The sequence below is a fragment of the Balaenoptera borealis genome (genome assembly GCF_965194805.1).
Source record: "Balaenoptera borealis genome assembly, chromosome: 1".
NCBI lineage: Eukaryota > Metazoa > Chordata > Mammalia > Artiodactyla > Balaenopteridae > Balaenoptera > Balaenoptera borealis.
The window spans coordinates 87,555,387-87,576,392 of NC_138860.1; the positions used below are offsets into that span (position 1 = coordinate 87,555,387).

Sequence of the window (21,006 nt, forward strand, 5' to 3'; positions counted from 1 at the left end):
GGCAAAGACTGAGAAATAAACACAGGCTCCCAGGAGTCTTCAACGGAAGAAACTTAGGCTCTGACAAAAAAAACAAAAAACAAAAAACTTGAAAAGTTAAATCCACCCTCAACACTAATTAGCTGGACAGTGAATACCACTGAGATTTCTAAGTCCGTTTTGCCTTTGACCCTAGCTCCAGCCACAGGAGAAAGAAAGAGGGAGTCTAGCACAGAGCTGTGGGCAGGTTGTACAGTATGAAGAACCAAACTTCCTGGAGTCACACATCAAACCAGTCCAGTCCTGTCCCCCTCTCCCCGCCATGGGGAAGACCTGCACTTTCCTAAGGCTGGGTTTTGTCATTTTTTTTTTAACCTGTTCTTTGGAACCCCGGGGTCCCTCATAATTGCTTCAGGCTCTGAGGGGGGATTTTGCAAGGGAAGCCTGAGTTCTTGTATGTTTGGTGAAATAACTGAATTTTTCCATGCTTTAAATACACGTGAGGAACTCATATCTGAAGCTTCTCTTTATCTTCTTTCTGTGATCATATACTCACCTTCTTCCTCTGGCAGCATTGGTTGCCAAGCACAACTAAGCACTGAGCCAGAAAGTTAACAGTTGAAGTGTGGTTACCTATAGGCAGAAAACAGATCGGGTCTGTTACAGTAACCCAGATAAGAAGCCGTGAGAGAGAGAGAGAGAGAGAGAGAGGCTTTTTTATTTACACAATCCTCATAGCATACCTTCTTTTTAATCTAGTTTATGATTTAACTCCCTCCAATATAAAATATTGGGCCACAAACCGGCTTCTGGGCTCTATAAACTGTTTGCTTTAAATGTGTCATTAAAATTTTACCACCAAATTAAGATTCCTTGACTTTTCTTAAACATAAGTGTTTGTGATTTTGAAAAACATGACTGGTCTGGGTTAGAGAAAAGAAAGTGACGGTAGGCTCAACTTACTTAAGCAGCAGAAGAAATATGATGCAATTTGATGTTTTTTAAAGCAAAAGAGATGAGTCTGTGAGTTTAAAGATTTCGTAGAATAAGCAAGTTTTTGCACATGATCTTCCTGTGGCTCTCTCACCCCTCCCCCAGCCTATCCTCCACACCCCAGGGCAGTAATCTTTCTGCAGAGCCAATCTCATCACCAGATTCCCGTGCTTAAACCTTGGAAGTTCAAACTCCTCAGTGGGCCACCCCAGGTTCTCCCGTGGCCTGTTCTCTTTCTGGGCTAATTTCTTCTCTCCACCCCCTTTGAAGAGCCCAGCAGGCTGCAACAAGCAGGCCTTTGCCACCCCCACTTCCTGTTTAAAAGCCTACCACCACCCTCCACCAGGAAGTACTCCCTCCTTCAAGAGTAAACTCAAAACCACCTTTCGTGGAGTCTTCACCGTACCTTCTTCTCTGGCCCGTGGCACTCTGTCCGCACCTTCACTATGGCAATGATCATTAGTACACGGAATGGTCAATTCACACACACGCATTTCCCGGTCCCAGCCTTAGCACAGTTCTTGACACACACTAGGCACTCTCTAAATGGTTGCTGGTTGCTGAATAAATGAGTCTTTGGGTGAAATACAGCTTTCCTCTCCTCTCAGCACTTTAAAAGTAGTCAGAAAAGGAAAAGGAAGTGGCTAAAGTGTAGACAGTTTATACAGAACACAGTACCAACCCTGTCTAGGGTACTCCTGGCCACTGGGAAGGAGAAAGCAAGAATAAAGACAGAGACCAGGATTCCAGCTCTGCTGTGGAGCTGCTGGAATTTTTCATAACAGCCAGGACCGGCTACTTCATCTGTGGGACCCAGTGCAAAACGGACATGTGGAGCCCCTGTTCAAAGATTATTAAGAATTTCCACATGTGACAGCAGAGCATTAAACCAAGCCGGGCCTTGTGCAGCTGCACAGGTCACATGGCCAGGAAGCTGCCCTGATGACAGAAGTTGCATCAGGATCACAATATCAAGAAGTACAGGAGAGCAGGGAGGCTGGGAGAAATTTTGGATCAATTTTTTGGATCACAGCTTTAAAATATGTAAAATTGTTTTAAAACTTATTTTCTCTTGCCCCAACCCTTCATAAGGTCCCTCCAGTTATGTTTGCTTGTTTTCATTTATAAGTGCAGATCCTTTAAAAAAGTAAGTAATTTTATTTCACATTGTTTTAGGGAAAATACCACATAGGCTTCATTAGTCCTTAAGAAATAATGCTATGATCCACACCTCACCACTTGGCCCAGAAATGAAGTTACACATCATTATTGTATCTCCTTCATTTAATCCCAAAATTTTGGCAGGGGCAGGAGTGGGAGAGACTGCCTTGGCTTTCACGGGATTATGTTAACATGAAACATCTTTATCACCCCTTCGCTGATTTTTAAAAAAATCTTGCATCATTAGTTCTCCATGCAAAAGCATCCAATCTCTCAAATGTGATTTTATTTCATAGCAAGAGTGGCAAATTAGAAATTGTTACATTTAAACCCCAAATGAACTTAGTTTACCAGATGTCATCATGATGAAATGTATATGCTGAAAATGTAAATGAATGAAGATTTATGAAGGGGTCTTTTCAAAACCCAGCTTCTTTGAAACGGGTACGTTGGTCTGCACTGCTGCAAGTTCTCCAGCAGGGGGCAGCGCGCAGAGTGCCACATCCCCAGCCTCTCCCAGCAAGGGTCCACAAGACTCCTGCCTGCCTTTGGCTCCCTCCTTGGGACAGACGCAAAGGGACCACACAGCATTAGTGACCACAGCACTATGAGATGCAGCAGGAAGTGGGGCTGCCCACGAAGCCAGACCAGTGGACAAACGCCAGGTCCCAGCCTTCCTTTCAGGGCTCTCATCTCACGCTCCCCATGCCTAGCTGTTTCCCTGTTCTCTTCTGTTACTTCAAAGCCAGAGAACCTAGGAACAGGGCTAAATTCATGAAACAAAATGCTCGTTGTACTCTCCTAATTTCTCCACAAGGTAAAATTTTCACCGCCCAGGACCCTCTGTAAAGATCTGATTGTGTCAGAATTCTTAAACCAGTGAGCCCAGTTTTCTCAACTGCAAATGAGATGATTACAACCTACTTCCTAGGGCCCCTCAAGAATTTGCAAGGGAACGCAAGTAGAGTGGAGGTGACTGGTAGAGGAGGTGCTCAAATTAAATCTCACTTTTGTGGTCTGGGGCTCTTGTGTTACTGAGAAGATAGGGCTGCTGAAGGTGGAAGAGAAAGTGACTCTCAAAACACTCTCGGGGAGAGAGAGAAACAGTCATAGGTAAAACTCAGACTGTGGAACACCGGCAGAGCCCAATCTGTACAAGCCTGTCTGCAGACGACGCTGCACCTGCTGCTCCTCGCTTAGATTCTCTCACCTGAGAACAGACACGCACACGGACACCCACTTGCTTAGCTAAAGACGCCTACAACTCAAATACACACAGCAGAACAAACCTAACTGCACAGAAACACAAACAGCTGGTCCCTTAGAGGCGTACCTTGCGGGACACACGCTGGCGTGCCGAGGGTGTGTGCGTGGAAGTGAGCTGTGTAGACTGAGCAGGGCCTGCAGAGGGGATGCGGGCAGGCAGCGAGGTGGGGAAGCAGAACGGACGACAGAGACCCACGATTGCGGGTGCAGTAAGAATACTTCACCTTGACAAGCTCCAGGGACATTTCATGGCTTTTCAAATGACTAAAAATATACCTTTGGTCTCTTAATTACCTCACACCATTACATTGGCTCTCACAAAAATTCCCAGTAAAGACCATGAATTGCCTCTAGAGGTGGGGCATGGGGACCAGGGCTGCTCCTCTGCCTGTAGCTAGGATTTCCTGATTGGGACAGAAACAGTCTACACGAGTAGTTACGCCTCAACAGCAAGCAATACGCTTCATCTGCAAAAGCGCTTTTATGTACTTCCCCTAACCTTCACCCAGATCAACTCCGATACAAAGCTTCTGGGTCATGCTTCTGGGTCACATGGCAACTAATATGCCCAATACCGAACAAACAGGAATCCAAATGGACAAAAAAGGCAATTCAATTTTGTAAGAAACAATATATTTTATTTTTCTGACACCACAGCTCTGGTGAGTGGTTTTGTACCAAATTTAATGGAGGTTACACAGAACGTTTGACGCATGGGACGGGGAGGAAAGGGAAGGAAACACAAAATTAAAAACAAAAACAAAATCTTGGATAGCTTTTAGCATCTGTTCCACTCCCACATTAATAAAATTCACTTGGGAATTCCTAGTAAAAGGAGAACAGAAAACAAGGCGGGCAGGGAAGGGTAGGCTGGGGAAGAAAAGACGAAGGGCAAAGAAGACCATCGAGCATCCCAAAGACAGACCTTTCCCTCCCAGAGCCGGGACAACGCTCGGCATGGAAGGCGAGGCTTCGTTAGATTTATTTCCCCCAAATAACACCGTGTATTGCAGCTGCCAAAGGGAAAAAGAGAGGAGGGAAGCAGGGGGTCACCAGTGGGGGACACAACAGGAGGAAACTCACTTAACCAAGAAGATAGGGAAGGAGAGAGGAGGGAAAACAAGAGAAAAATGTGAAGGTGGGTCTTCAGATTGGGAGAGACAGACAGTGCTGAAGAGCACTTGAACTGAAAAACAAACGTCCTAAGCATCATTATTTTTAAAAAGAAAAATCTCCCCCCTCCCCCCACCCCTCGCTGAACTTAGTTCCTCTTTTTGTGCTTTTCATTAATACTCTGCTCTGAGGTCGTAGTTTGGTTTTTCTATACACTGGAGTTGAAAGAAAATAGTCCAAAGGTCTGAAGATGGATTCTCCACCTAAAGTAAACAGCCCAGCATTCCTGTTCTCTTGTCCCAAAGACTAAAGTCTCTGCTAAAATCCCTTTTACAATATAGTACAGTACACACAAAAAAAATAAAGCCCAAAGCAAAAACAAAACCAGAAAAGAATCCTGGGAGAAGCCAGTCCAAAGGACGTAAACATACAGAGAATGGTGCAACACATGACCCATGGCAATTCTCAAAGCACGGCTACAGATTCCCAAAAGTAGGTGCCATCATGGGATACCCAAGTCCACAAAAATAATTTTTAAAAAATAAATCTTAAAAAAAACACACCTGTTGATTAAATGAATAATTTGTTTTCAGATAAATCCATACATTCTCGAGTTCCCCCCTCCCCCAAAGCAGCCCTTGGGTCTCTGTTCTCCTATTGCATGACCAACAGTACTCCTGGAACTCCCTCAAAGCAGCTCTCAGGACCTGGAATCTCATCTTGACAAGGATCGGCACATCCAATCTTAGCAGCTTAAAACATCATGTTTCCTGGGTTGCCAGGTCCTTGGCTAAATCCACCCATGCCCACATCAGCGGCCATGCCCCGGGGCCTCATCTGTGGGGGGATCATGATGTTCTGTTGGGGTCCCATCATGCCCTGCATGGACATCATCATGCCTGGAGAGCCCACAGGCCCAGGGTGGGTGTAGAGCCCGGCAGGCCCTCGATCCTTGCCAGGAATCATGCCCACGGCAGCAGCTGGATTGCTCATCAGGGTGGGCTGGCCGGGCATTGTAGATTGTGCTGGTGACATCATCCGATGGTGAGGTCCCATCATGCCTTGCTGGAGAAAGGCTGGTGGTCTCATTGGGTTGTGGCCTGGCATGGATGGAGCTGTACCAAGAGGGATGTCCGGAGTTCCCACTGGCCCTGGACCTCCCATGCCAGGTAATGCTAGTCCCATTCTGGGGGCTTGTTCGCCCATCATCCCCTGCATGTGCGAAAACCCAGGTCCAGGACCCTGGGGCTGTTTACGGCCTGGGACTTCCCCTCGAGGGAAATATTGCAGTGTCTGGCTAGGCTTCTCAGATGGAATAATGCGAGACAGATCAAACTCAGGTATTCCGGTGGCTCCAGGTCGGATGACCTCCTGTAGATCTGGGTCTGTAAACACTGAAGGCATGCTGTTCCCCAGGACAGCAAAGGAGTCAGGACCCCCTGGGCCTCCAGGCTTGCAAAGTGCTGCATCTGCTGAACTTTGGGGCAGGTTGCTGGGGCGGCCAAGGGGCCCTTCTCCTGGGAAACCCATCCCTCCTGGGAAGTTGCCCTGCCCCCCACTGGGGCCATTGTGAGGAAATGGAACCTGCTGTGGAGGAGATTGAACTGGAGGGAAGCCCTGGGGGAAACCCATCCGTCCTTGAGGTACCATCGGAGGCTCCTGGGACCCATGCCCCATGATAGGATTGTGTGACATCAAGCCAGGCCCCATCGGGACCCCGTGAGGAGGTATGGTGGGTCCCATGGCATTCGGAGAGGGCATCTGATTGGAGTGAGAAAGTGGCTGGGTCATTCCCATTGGGCTGAGGGTTGGCATTGGAACCACGGGGTTTGGACCTGAAATTCGAGGATTCTGTGTATTAATGCCCATTCCTAGAAAAATAAAGATATCAAAGGAATCAACTTAACCAAAAGCAACTCAGGAAAACTATCATAAATCAAATTAACAAAAAAACTCTTGTGCATCAAGTGTGCACGGTACTGTGCTGGGGAAACATACAATGCACAACCTCTGCCCTCAGTAAGATTGTAATGCATTTTGGGGCACACAAACCGACAGCTCTACAAGACAATGTATTATTGAGTCTTAAACTGTAGGACACAAAGGTATATAGAAGACAGCTAGGAAGAAGTCTCCTGTGTGAAAAGTTACAAGTGAATATGCAAATGAGTACAGTCTTCTTCATTGGAGACATTTAATATAGAAGAAAACAATTTGCCTGGATGACTCAGCATGGTCCTTTTTGGAGAAAGAGGACTAATTAGTCCTATGAGTCTAAGAATCAGCAATAAGGACAAGGAAACCAAACAGGCCTTTTTCAATTGATACTTGGCATCACTATTTTATATTACCTTACAGAGAGAGCATTTTGAACTCTACGTTATATGAAATGGTAAAGAAAAGCTAATTTTTAATGGAAAAGGAAAACACACAGGTTCTGCTCTGGTCTCTGGGACATTTAAATATTTGGTCTCTCCATGGAGTTAACCACTGAGAATGGTAAGGATGGTGCTTGTGCCACCCACAGAGCATGCCCTCACCTGCCTGATGATAAAGAGCATCCCTAACAATCAGAACGAAACTGGAACCAGAAACCCATGGCTCAAAAGTCATGGTCTCTTTACTGACCACCTTCACCATACCAGATCATGTCCTACTAGTGAGATTTGGGGAGACGGGAGGTGTAGGAGTGAAGGAGAATAGAATGAGTAGGGAAGGGAGGAATTTTATTCTCTCTCCAGTCCTAAAGAAAGTGATTCTCTAGGAAATAGGGGCTTTCCATTGTCTGAAATCCTGTGGCTGCTTGTGGTTTGAGGCTGCCCTTCCAGGAAAATATCTGAGGACTAAAGACGTTCCGATCAGCATGTTAAAAAGATACCGCTCTCACTTTTGTGCCAGGAGGACCTCCCCAACCTCCACCAAAAAAAAAAAAAAAGTATCTAGGTACACAGAAGCATCAAAACTTCCATAAGAAAATGACAAGAACTACAAAGAAACCTGCTTTCTTATCAACAAATACTGAATTAAGCTAATAAAAAATATTGTGATCATTCTCTTCCTCTAGGCAAGACACTTTAGTTTTACTGAAATTAACTCAGATGGTATACTTTTTCAACTTGGTGAACGTCCAGCCATCAAGAAAAGACTTCAAGAAGTTTTTCTTTTGTCCAGAGCTAGCTCCATATCCTATCTTCCTGATTTCTTACCTGGCATATTATTCATTGATGGCAAGTTGGGAGAACGAGCTGGAGGGGAGTCGTCATCTGAGCTGGCCACGGTCTTGATGGCATCGTGGTATAACGGGGTAGAACTGGGCATTGCAAACTTGGACATTCGAGACATCATAATAGACAGTGGGTTCTGGGAAAGGGTCGGCTCTGGAGGCATGGTGTAAGGTGTACTAGAGGGAAGACTTCCCGGGATACTCACAGAGGCAGACTGGCTGGCTGTAGGAGGTGGGGGGCCACCTAGGAGAAGAAAGCAAGACAAAACAAAAAAGGGCAGGGAATTAGATTTCTCTTGAAAGCTACTGGGCATATCATTATGAACTAGCAGGGCCAGGAATGAGACAGATGAACAGGACAGTGTTATGAGACCCAGGACATGAATCATCAGTCTCTAGTCAAGCTCCGTGTGTGTGCAGAGGGAAACTGCAGTGTGAGATGGAGGTGACAGCTCAGCAGATGGGAAGACAAACACACCAAGAATGCGTAAGAAATATTAGTTCAAACTTGGGAAAACCATGGGTTACAGGCAACTCTTATGGATCTCTTTCCCTTGCCAATCACAATTTAGAATTCGACTCATGCATTAGTATGCTAGGAAGCCAGATTAGCAATCCCACCCCAGGTACTAACAGAATCGCCCTACACATGCTCTTGATTGATTTTCTGCCACCAAGATGTCTGAACTGAAAAGGTCTGAGGGGGCAACTCCACTGTACTGCTCTTGTGAACTGCTCCCCAACGGAGAGACACACTTTAGCTTGGTAGGATAAATCTCCTATCTTATTCTGATTCTTTCTCAAGTGGAGACAGCACAGACCTAGTATTTATACCTCAGTGCTCATCTTCCACTGACCACCTCTGGTCCCGTTCACAAAACCACCATCATCAGTGAGAGCTTCTCCTAGGAAGAAAATACTAATAAATTGTAGCTGATCTGTGAGAACAGCAGTTTACCAAGGAGAATGTTTCGGTAACAGTTTCTATGGTCAACACGTATTTACGAGAACCACTCAAGTCTCTCAGCAGCCTCCCCTCTTTGCTTGGGATGATACTCAGACTCTCTTGACATGATGAAGGCAGCCCTTTGAAGTGGGTGGATCTAGTATTTAAGGCCACATTTACCCACTGTTGAGACATTCTATTCCACCACCGTGAGTTCACTGTGCAAATGTAAATCATTCAGTGAAATGACGCACATTTCCCATCTTCCTCCCAGTCCTATCTGAGAAACATATTCTGCACTAAGAGCATAACCCCATGGAAGTCCCGATTATGCACTCTGCCACAAATACGTCCATCTTGGCAAAAGCCACCTCCTTTGGTTGCATAATCAGGTTAAGACACCAGTTTTCTTAAAGTACGTAAATCAGGCTTTCGCAATCTCTGGCTTTAAGATGCAACTGTGAGGATGAAAGCATACTGACCTGACTCTACACTTCCCAGCATGGCTGGGGAGGCCATGGTGAGGGGTGCTTTATGGTTTGGAGGGATCCCGGGACTCTGAAGGGGAGGTTTTGGAGAGGAGGTCCATCCAGGTGACGGGGCGGGAAGTGATGGAGACTTGAGGTGAACAGGCGAAGCAGCAGCAGACCCCAAGACAGGGGGGGACTTAATGGAAGCAGCAGCAGCTGGGCCCGCCAGCATGCCTGCCAGCTGCGATGGAGTCTGGGGGGACTTGAGGTTCCCCGAGGGCGAGCCCAGCATTGGCGACTGGACTTGGCGCATCGTGGGAGACTTCAGAGGGTTAATGCCTGGGGAATGCACCTGGCTGCCTGCCACAGAGAGATCCACGGGCTTCCGCCCCAGGCCGCGCTGAACGGGAGGAGCCGTGTTGAGGCTAGTGGGGTTACTAGAAGGGTTGAGAGGTAGTGGTGGCATATGACTGAGCCGGCTGTTAGTCCTTTGGTCGGGCCCAATTGGTTCTCTGAGATTCCGCAAGCCACTGTTGCCGCCTGGACCCTGAGACATGGGGAGGAACGGCCTGGGGCCCATGCCATACTCTTGCTGAGGGTGCTCGCCGAAGGGCAGGGGCACCATCTTCTGCTGAGCAGGCAGCATGTCTGCACCGCCGGCGCGGAGTTTCATCATCTCCTCGGGCCCCGCCCCAGCCTCTCTCATCTTCTGAGGTATCATCTGAGAGTTGGATCCCATGTTGACATTTAGACTGACATCTCCCTTCATCCCACTAGGAACCATCCCAAACTCGAGTTCCCGACCGGGGCCCATCTGTGGGGGCATTCCTTTTGGAAAGTCACCCCTAGAAGGGCTCAGCGGGCCCTCCACTGGTATTCGAGGGAAGATGGGATTACTCCCCGGCTCCATGTGTCGCTGGGAGCCAGGGATCATCCTGTTCATCTCCATGCCGGGCCTGATGCCTTCCATGCTCATCCCCGGCGGCAGACCCAGCTGTTTCTCTGCCAGCTGCTGTTGAAACATCTCTTCAGACAATCCTTGGGGGTTTGGGAAACGTTCCCCTCGGCCAGGACCACTGAAGACGCCCTGGCCAGGCGGGAAGTTTCGACCATCTGGGATTTTTGGCACATCGTCTGGCCAGCTGACTCCAGAAAGACCTGGTCTAGATGCCGCGTTGGGGACATTAGGCCCCTCCATTTCCGAGTTCATCATTCCTGCAAATCCAGGGAGGCGCATCTGGCTCCCTGGCATGTTGGGGTGGGGAGCCATGGCCCTCGGGGGCAGAGAATGGGGCATGTTGATCCCGTCGGCAAAGGGCTCTGCACCCCCAGGCCCCCAGGCCTCGCTGGGGGTCATCTGGTACGGAGGGGGAGGCCCTCGGACCACGCCCCGCGGCCCGTGCTGATGGACCATCATGTCCTGGAGGGAGCACTGCTGCACGACCACTTGCTCCTGCTTTCTCCTCTTCTCCTCATAGAACTCTTGCTGCAGTTTCAGCCACGCTATCTGCTCAGGGGTCATGTGATCCAGGTGGTCGGGTCCAATGGGCCCAGACTGGGAGTTCATGGAAGGTGGAACCATTTCATCTGGAGAAAAGGGCACATCTCTGTGTCCCTGAGGGCCAAAGGGAGCCCCCACGTCTGTCCGGGGCCCAGGTCCCTTACCTAGGCTTTGGGATTGAGCCATCATGGCCTGTATTGGCCCTTCTGGTTTTTTCTGAGGTCCATCTAACACCCCAGTATTCTGCTGGGGTCCCCCACTCTGTCCTCCTGGGAATTCTTTCTCATCAGGGAAGAGCATACGCTGGATATCTCTGAGCGTTTGTAAGGAGCGCTCCCGGTGCTCCAGCTGCTCCTGAGACAGTCCGTCGGGGTTCTCTCCCAGTGCGGGGGGCTCTCCACTGGACACCGGTGGAGGCGGGGGGGCTTTGGGATCTGCTGAAGAGCTACTGCTCCCCTGGGAAACGGGAGTCACCGCTCGGTTGTTGGGCGTCGAGTTTGGCCCGGTACCGTCTGGCGGCAGTGGAGTGGAGCTGGCAGGGCTGCCTACAGAAGGAATCAGTTTGTTTTCTACCCCAGGACTCTCCCGGTCCAGGGGACGCGGGGGGGCGGCAGGCTTGGGTGCTGGTGCCGGAATGGGTGGAGTTGGCTGCAGTCTGGTGTTCTGGGAAGAAGTCTGGTCCTGGGTGGCTGGAGCGGGGGGCTGTTGTGGGAGAGGTTTCGGATCATTCCGAAGGGCAGATATCTGTGTGTTCTGAAGATAAATGAGATTTTAAAAATCACTGGTGAACTGAACAGAAGGGCAATGAAAAGAGCAAGATATGTTATAAAGGACTTGTCCCAGCCACATAAATCTACACTGACACTTGCTGTAGAAACTGCTCATGTACAACCCCACTCTGGACATGCAGACATTTTGATTTCTTTCTCACACTTTGCTGTCAAACGGCATCCTCTTTCCCTTGCTGAAGATTAGGTTTCAATAACTTTAAAGCATGCCAAGGGAAAGCCACGCTGCCAAAGTGAATACATTTGAGTATCTATTTCGAGGAACAGGTTTGATATCACATGTCTACTATGTGTTTCTGATTCAGGGAGAGATTAGTTTCTTGGTATGTGGGAGGCTGTACCTAACACCTTTTTCTTTCCCCGAAAGTATAACTGGGTATGTAGACTTCTCATTGTCAATCAAAAAGTCTAATGTTTTCAACTGAAAGTCGTTGTCACTTCCAGCTCTGTACTCTGCCCATCAAAGGCGGGAGGTACGGCCGCTCCACTTCAGTGTTTCCCCTGGCACGGTGACTAGTGAAGTACTCCTCTCCTTGAGTTTCCAGGGGCCTGACATCTCCGATTTCTGTTTTCAGTTTGTGATCACTGATTCCATACGAGAATTTGTACATTAACTGTAGTAAGATCATCTGTAGGCAGGAAGGGTCAGCAGAGAAATCTGAGGCTATCTAGCTCGTGGTGTCTCTTGATCTGTTCTTTCCAACAGACAGCACCCGGCCCTTTCTGCAGGCTGGATGATCGCCTTATTATTATTTATTAAGTACCGATGCTAAGTCCTGGGTAAAGGCACGCTCACCTACAATAGGTGACACGGACGCTGTCAGTGTCTGGAAGAGGGACTCGTAATGTTCTGGGTCTACACCTTAGCACTGCTGGAGGTACTGGTACTAGAGAAGGGCAGTACTGAAGAACAGACGGGCCCAGTCTAGTGACTCCATCAAGGGATCTCTCACCAGCCTCCAGTGAGCCGCGTGATCCCTTTTTGATGTTCACTTGCTCCTACCTGTTCGCTTAATCAAGGCTGTATTTCCAAACCCTGAACGCTCTTACTTACATCCCCACCTACTCTCTGGAACGTTTATCAAGGCGCAGATTTGTACAGGAATCATCATGCATATCCCTGAACACGAACAGTTCACGTTCCGTGGGTATGTATGCAAGTGTTCCACTTGCTGGTACTCTCCATGCATCTGTGTCTGCAGACCGAGACTGGTGGGGGTAAGACTGGCTGAACTTGGATGACTCTGGATGTTGCAGTGTCCTCTGTCTCTCTGACTCCTTAACTGGGGTGTGGAGGTCACCTTAATTTTCTCTCCAGTGCCAGTTTAAGTTTGGTTTTGTTGTTAAGGGTGGTCACTGATTTCCTACAAGGTGACCGTGACAGAAGAAACAGTTTAGTACCACCCTTTTTATTTTAGATTTGGAGCAATGGTGATTGGACTATTCCCAATTCCCTCCTTATTAACTCCTTTTCTGATTTCATTTTAGTACCAGAGAAGGTGGAGGTGAAAACTGTCTTAATGACTTAAGATCTGTCATTAAGTCAATAAAATGTCAGTTTGAGTTGCAATGTACCCTGTGCATTCCAAAACAATATAAATTATAAATAAACAATATTTTTAAAGTATAAATTTAAAAATATATACATTTAAAATATTATATATATCCATCGTCTACCCTTGAGTAGCAGAGATGCAGAGGGACATGAAATTTTTTTTCTAGGCCTAGGAAAGCCTAAGCCTGCTATGTCACAGGGGGGACTTCTATGTTCATATACAACAAGGATGAAATGTCATCCATTCTGTATTGAATTGTCACTTCAGTCGTTTATTGTCATTTAACTTTTCCCATGTTTAAGACTCATCCAAGTTTTAGATTTTATGCTTCCTGAACGCAGGGACTGTATCTTGAACCTCTAGTGTCCCCACAGCATTTGGTGCAATGCCTTGACAATGTGAGACACAAGAAATATCTTTTGGTTCAATTTGGAACACTACATGTATTAAAACAACCATTATGTGCATTTTCTAATGTAATTTATAGTAGGTGCTTAAGTTCCAGAGAGGAAACAGACTAATGTTTACTATAATTTTGGAAATATCAAGCAATTAAAAGCATTCAATGGTTCTCTCACTTTGAAATAAATAAGAATCATTTTGAAAGTCACTGAGACCTTAATTATGGTATCATCAGCAAGTACTCCAGTACTGTAGTTTTTGTTGCTGCTCTTTTTCTGTTCTTCAAGTAACTCAAGAGTGTTTGCTATTTTTTAAAATCCTGCTCCGTACAGAGGGTCTGAATTCATAATTTCCCAGAGATGGCTACATGATGGAAATCCTAAGATATCTAAATATCTCCTTTTCTATTTTGTACCTCTTCTCTCCTAGTGATTCATCAGTGTATCAGCATGTTAGTAGAAAAGGCCAATGCAGTGTGATATGCCTAAAACCACACAATTAGGTTAAATGCTCAGAATGTAGTTTATACCATCAAGATTATCTCCCATTGAACCTTCATACACTGTTGGTGGGAATGTAAATTGGTGTAGCCACTATGGAAAACAGTGTGGAGATTCCACAAAAAATTAAAAATACAACTAACATAAAATCCAGCAATTTCACTCCTGGGTATTTATCCAAAGAAAACAAAAACACCGATTAGAAAAGATACATGTACCCTTAAGTTCACCGCAGCATTATTTACAATAGCCAAGATATGGACACAACCTAAGTGCCCATCAATAAATGAATAGATAAAGAAGATGTGGTACATATATACAATGGAATATTACTTAGCCACAAAAAAGAATGAAATCTTGCCATTTTCAAAAACATGGATGGACCTAGAAGGTTTAGGCTAAGTGAAATAAGTCAGACAGAGAAAGACAAATACTGTATGATTTCACCTACATGTGGAATCTAAAAAACAAAGCAAATGAACAAACATAACTAAACAGAAACAGAGTCATAGATGCAGAGAACAAACAGGTAGCTGAAAGAGGAGAGGGGGTTGGGGAGAGGAGAGAAATAGGTGAGGAAAATTAAAAGGTACAATCTTTCAGTTACAAAATAAATAAGTCATGGGTATGAAATGCACAGTGTGGGGAATACAGTCAATGATTATGTAATATCTTTGTATGGTGATAGACAGTAACTAGACTTATGGTGATCATTTTGAAATGTATAGAAATATCGAATCACTATGTGTATACCACAGACTAACATAGTGTTGTAGGTCAATGACCACAAACAAACAAACAAACTCATAGAAAAAGAGATCAGATTTGTGGTTACCAAAAGTGGAAGGGCTGGGGGAGGGAGAATTGGAGGAGGGTAGTCAAAAGGCACAAACTTCCAGTTATAGAATAAATAAGTACTAAGAATGTAATGTACAACATGATAAATATAATGAATGCTGCCATATGTTCTATATAAAAGTTGTTAAGAAAGTACATCCTAAGAGTTCTCACCACAAGGAAAAAATATATATTTTTTCTATGTCTTTAATTTTGTTATCTATATGAGATGATGGTAATCATTTCGTCACGTATGTAAGTTAAAGTATACAGTATACAGCACAGTAGGCTGTACACTTTTAACTTATACGGTGCTGTCGGTCAATTGTATCTCAATAAAACTGGGAGAAGAAAAAAAAGACTATCTCCCTATCAGTGAAATTCACCATCTCCCACCTTTACGGTCACTGCAGAACCTTTAAACCATTATTCCAGTTCCAAAATGACGTACCAGAGGGGCTGTGCTTCTCTCTGTCTTGCTGTTAGAGATGTTCTGGATGTGGAAAGAGACAATAGTTTCAACCTGGCCCTTCAATACAGCTTCTGCAGCTCTGCAAAGACAAAAGAGATGCACACACTAGGACTTGTTCCTATTTCACTAATTGTAAATCCAAAGCACTTTAACCCGATTAAACTGGTATAAGAGAGGAAGGAGAAGTATAAAGAACCACCAGCAATGTTGAATGAGAAGAAATCAAGAGAAAAAGGTTTTCATTATTTGTCTATCATTTACCATCAAACTTCTGAAATTAAAAGATAGCCATTAGCAAATCTCAAAAGAGGTATTAAAAACCCCCAGGATTTTCTCCTTCAAAGCCATCCACTCTGGTAGGTGTTTTATAGAGAATCGTAGTTCAAAATCCCAACCCAAGAAGGGTAAAATGAATTCTCACACCTAATAATAATTAAAGGCTGCCAAGATTCATTCTATATCTTAATTTTAAAAATCTTAAATGAAAAAAACTAGGGTATATTCACATTTTAAATAAATAAATAAATATCCATTGATCCATCCATCCACTAGAGATGTATGTACCAAAATGTTCACAGTAGTTATCTCTGTAAATTCCTGAGATTTTTTTTTTTTTTAGTTATTTACATTTTCTAATTATTCCAAAATGGACATTACTTGTGTCATTTTAAAAAGAATACTAAGTTGCAGAAAAGTGTATATTGTGCAATCAATCCCTTTTGTGCTTAAAAAAGTATATATATGTATATTTGTACAAGCACAAAAAATTTCTGGAAGGAAAGCCAAGGAAGTATCATCAGTGGTTGCCTCTGGGGAGTAGGGGTGGGGAGGTTTTATATTTTCTTTTACCTCTTTCTGTAGGGTTAACTTTAAGTAATAATACAAGTGGGCCAAAAAAGGATCAATCTTCAAAGGGAATAAGAACTTAGATGCCCAAACACGCAAGCCACGCCAATAGCAAGACACAGCCATCAACTTACTTATTGGCCATCTCAGTAGAAAACACATACACCACTTTGGCGGGAGTCTTCTGAGCAGGTGTGGGCTCTGGGGCAGTAGTCTGGCCATGGGAGGGGGTGGAAGACCTGGGGACTGTAGCATTCGACGGGGTCATCGAGTGTGGCGTGTGCTGGGAATCCTGGGACTTTATGTGGTCAGCAGAATTACATTCTAAAAGAATGAAAAGAGTCATGTCATAGAAAGAATAAAACTCTTTTTTCTGCCAGCATTTACAGCATCATAATGCAAACACCTTGAGAATTTCAAGGAGGAAGTACCTTGCTAAGAGAAAACCTCTTCTATTCATAAAAACACAAATACACTTCTCCCTAAATGACTAATTACAAAGCACTCTCCCCCCACCTCCTTACTTCTCTACTATGCATTCTTCAGATATTAGCATAAATGTCCCTCCTTCCTGGAAACCCCTTTTGGATCCTCCTGGACTGGCTGCGCCTGCTAGTCGAACCCATAGCCCCCTAACTCCCCTTATTTCAGCATTTATCAAATTTTACTGTAATTGTTTAATGATCTGCTGTCTAGGTGCATTCAAACCCTTGAGGATAGCAACTGTTTCTGTTTTGCTGACCATGGCACCCCCAGCCCCCAGCATAGTGCTGGCGCTCGTAACAGGCCTCCTACAAACACCTGAAGAAGAAAGGAAAGACAGGGGAACGATCACCCAGGTTCTCGTTTCAAATTTGGGTCGGGAAGTAACACTTCCACTGCTTGAATACTAGTTTCATGTTCTGGCCTATAGTTAAGATTTTTTATTTTATACTAGGAGGAAAAAAGCCTAAAACCACAGCCATTGGTCCCATACTCTTTCTGGCTCACTCCATTTTGGTGCCTACTGTATCTACTACATGTAGCCACTCGTTCCTGCCACACTGAAATTGGCTGTGACAAACCTGGACTAGTGCCAGGGCTGCCTCTTGTGCCTACAACTCTGGCAGCCAGAGTGCACAAAACCCAAGTCTTGAAGGATGAATTTGATGGAGAAGAGGAGGAGTGTCAGAAAGACCGCTCCAGGGTGGACCCTGGCATAGACAAACTGGAGCTACCGGCTTGACACTTAAGTACAAAGAGCATGGAGGCCAGGAACATCCACAAGAACGTGGCTAGGGCCGTGGAACATCCTAAAACGCTTGCATCCTCAAGAGCAAGAAGTCAACAAGGTGGTTCCAAACTATTCTTCAGTCAGTAGGAAAACAACCAGAAAGAGTTCCATCTTAAACTGCGAGAACTCCTGAATCTGATGCGCCTACTCTCCCCACGTGGCTGCTATTAGGCTCTCTGGCATCCACCGTCAGAGGCCTTTCCTCAGGAATACCTACTTCCCTCTGAGTCTCAAATATCTTATAGACATACCTTTCATGTCAGAGTCATCGTTTGGAGTCCCAGGATCTCTCTGATCAAAGGAGTCGGCGGAAATACTTCGCTCCCTTTTCCCCTTGCCCTTGGCACCATTTCCAGCCCCATTCTTCAGCCCCATGCTCCCACCTGGGCCAGGGAGTGCTTTAGGGGTATGGCCCCCACTCTTGGAGTCACAGGGGGATGGCTGGGATTGGCTGGCTGAGCCCCCCTGTTTACCCTGATTGGAGAATTTGGAATCCAGCTGGGGGTTTCCAGATGGGGACATCACTGTAGGGGGACGGACCATCACCTCCTGCTTTGACTTAGGGCTACTAAAAGAGACAAATAACAAAGGGAGATCAGACACCGGATACAACTGGGCAGCACAAATGAGGGAGGACTGATTTTTATCATAGGTCAAGGAGACCTGGACCACTAAGTAACCACCCCACCTTTCACCTCAGCCACTTGCTTGCTCCCTCCTCCCCTGCTCTCATTTCAGAGCTCTCAACAGAGAGGAGGATCAAGCAGAGTGGCCTGCCAGGTCTTGGGAACCCTAGAGTCACATGGGGACCCATCTCTGGGGCTTCTGTCAATAAAGGACAACGGTTTCTATGTACACAGAGAAATGACTCTCACACTAAGACTAGCTCAGAGTAAACAAACAGACATCGTTAAGATCAAAATACCACCCGCCCCTCGGCTGATGACAAGGAACAGCTGTAACAAGAGACTAGCCTCCCTGCTGGAAAATACGAGCAGGTCCAGGAGAGTGCGAGGAAACCTGCCCATGACTGGCAGGTTAGGGAAACCCTCCAGGACACTACTCCCTGAACAAGCAGTATCACACCAGCGCAGACACACTAACCACTGCCGCCAGGGGAGAGGAAAAACTCTTTTAGGGCATCAGCTTAACTTCCACGGAACAGAGGAAAAGGCCTCACGGTGCGAGTCCAGGGGCTGGTGTTTTAGTTCTAGGACCTTAGGCCTCCTCACCATTCCAGGTCTCGGTTTCCTCATGTGCCAAGTTTAGCTCACTGTACTGGCTGGTCTTTAAGGTCTTTTTCTTTATGTTTTGGTGAGGAGAGGGGTGGTAAATAGGAGCGGCCAGGTAATAATGGACAAATAATAACAGAGGAAAACTCTAACCTAAACTCTGATTCACTATTCTATCACCATTTACTTATCTTTTTTTCTTTCCCCATTCGCTTCTAATTCAACATGTTGTTCCACCAATGAGCGTTCATGGTCCACTATGACATCCCCAAGGGGCAGCTGGGCCAGGCCCTAGCCCTCACCTCTGTGTGTTTCCTGACGGAGAGTTCCTCACTTTAGGGTTACTGGAATGCATTGATTGAAATCCTGAGCTTGCAGCCACCAACAGGGACGGGCTCACCGAGTTCCTCTCGGGCTGCAGCAGAAACAGCTGCTGAGGACAGCGGCAGTGGCCCACTGCTTGCTGGGCGAGTCCCTTAGCGCTGGCCACCTGCACGCCTTTTTCCTCTTTGTTTTTCTCCGCTGTGGAAGTGGGTCCTGTCCCCTTGCGGCTCCAGCATTCTCCGGGTGTGTGCCTCCTGCTGCCAAAGGAAAATCTCGCATCTCCAGGGCACACTGGGAGCAAAAAGAGCAAAAATGGAGACATCAAACACCTTTACAGCAGGACCGAGGCTAAAGCACCGCCAACTTGATGGTGCAGAGCTAGATGGTTCCTCAGCTTCCATCAGGGTTAAAGGAAAGGGAGATGTGCATATTCTGGCCAAAAGGCCCTGGTGCTAAAGCAGCTGAAGAGTGACTAAGACTTTCTGCCAAGCATACAAGCCTCCCACCCAATCTTCGTGTACCAGGCGTTTGTAAGCAGATGAGAAAGACATTTTTATCTTTAGCCATATATCCTCCCTTACATTGCTCTACGTCCAGATACAAAACCCTCAAAAACCTGGGTTTTTCTTTCTTCAAAACAATGCTTTGAAACCACTGAGTACTCCAAATCCATAGCAACTATCTGGTGTTTCACCTCTGATGGCTCTGAAATGTAACCAACCCATCCCAATTTCAAACCATGAAACAAATTACTCTCTCTTTATATTCTCAGGGCCTCAGGGTGGGGAGACATTAAAGGAGGTACTTCTGAAATCAACTATTGAGCCAATACCAAATACAATCAGTTCTGTCCCCTGATTTCTATGATCTTTCTACTAAATTATGCTGAGTATGTGTCCTGTGTTCTCACTGCTTAATGACAGGAGCTGTAGGCATGGGTAAGCATGGGAATGATCCATAATGCGGAAGGTAAAAGAACATCTTTGAAGGCTAAGATATTTTTTGAGCCAATTTGCAAGGCTAATTTGAAGCATAAAAGGTCAAGAAAATATTCCCAAACCTAGCCAGAGAACAAATGAGAAAGCCCTTTATTTAGGGAAGCCTAAACTGGTTCAGGGAAAACCAAGATACACTTTCAGTCACTGCTCCTTCCAGGGCAGTTCCAATGTGGTTTTTTGGTAACCACTGTCCCCCTGCACCTCCCGCTCTACATTCTGGTATTTTACCCATGGGGTATAGGACTGAATGAGGATATTAGATACAGGATTAGTGGCTAAAGAATCAAAGGGAGTTAGAAGTAGCTTAGGTGTTACATACACTTTGAGAGGCTCAAGAACTGGACTAAAATTGGGAGGGTCCATTATATTCTGGCACTTGGCACTGAATATGATCATTGTCAAGTGTTAGACGTCTATTTCTTCATTTAGAAATTTGCAGCAGTCCCAGCGATTTTACCTGAGACCATGAAAGGAATTTATGGAAGTTCTGAGTGCGTACAATCACATTTTTTTCTTTTAAATGAAGAAGTCAGGAAAAAGAACTAGAATACAATGTTATGGAATGTTTCTATGCTGACCTTGGGAGAAAGCATCCTAAAAACATTTTGGTCTTGATTATATTTAAGGTTGTACGTCTATCCCTCACCACCTTTAGCTTTTTTTTTTTTTTTTCCAGTTTAGACTATAAACCTGATTGTGGTTGTCAAGTTCAACATAATATATGATCATAAACCATATTGTAACCTCCCACTAAACGTCGGGAATCACTGGTAAAACAGAAGTAGTAAATGAATCTTGCATGGACAAAGCCATAAGAAAACATTTACCTCAGGAAAAAAAAAGAAGTTATCACCTATATGGTCCCCTTCTGTAACTTCTTCTGGTACTTTCTGTCTGCATCACACATTCTAGCACTCAATCATATGTCGAATTGAATAGTCCCATGTGTATTTTTTATCTCCCTACGTAGACTATGCTCTTTGAAGACAAGAACCTTCTTTTCAAGTTCTTTGATTTTTCTGTAATACTCAGTATGATGTACTAAGAATGTGGTTGGACTCTTGGTGATGTACCCAGCTCCTCTCAGAGCAGAAACACCTGGCACTTGTGTTGCACTCTCCTTCCA

The 21,006-nt window shown here is 45.6% G+C and overlaps 2 protein-coding genes across 6 annotated transcripts in view; both read right to left on the minus strand.

The window, feature by feature from the left end:
• Positions 1–4,015: 4,015 nt before the first annotated feature.
• On the minus strand, positions 4,016–18,994 carry BCL9 (BCL9 transcription coactivator). 3 transcript variants are annotated; one of them, XM_082367284.1, is made up of 7 exons: positions 18,861–18,994; positions 17,800–17,894; positions 16,188–16,377; positions 15,187–15,286; positions 9,164–11,405; positions 7,719–7,979; positions 4,016–6,383 (listed from the first exon to the last, which is right to left on the minus strand). In XM_082367284.1, exons 1-7 carry the CDS (start codon positions 18,911–18,913, stop codon positions 5,266–5,268), a joined length of 4,059 nt encoding a protein of 1,352 aa, XP_082223410.1. In that variant the 5' UTR covers positions 18,914–18,994; the 3' UTR covers positions 4,016–5,265. The 3 variants fall into 3 exon arrangements, with proteins under 3 accessions (XP_082223410.1, XP_082223409.1, XP_082223408.1); XM_082367283.1 differs by having other exon boundaries at positions 4,016–6,347; positions 17,578–17,894; XM_082367282.1 differs by having other exon boundaries at positions 17,578–17,894.
• LOC309616912 (uncharacterized protein) overlaps positions 18,955–21,006 on the minus strand; it is a gene marked incomplete at its 3' end in the record, with an annotated part of 68,449 nt that continues 66,397 nt past the window's right edge. For all 3 annotated transcript variants that reach the window (XM_082368306.1, XM_082368305.1, XM_082368307.1), the window contains one exon: positions 18,955–19,173. In XM_082368306.1, the coding sequence (XP_082224432.1) occupies positions 18,955–19,161 (207 nt within the window). In that variant the 5' untranslated portion in view covers positions 19,162–19,173. The remainder of the gene's footprint in view (positions 19,174–21,006) is intronic.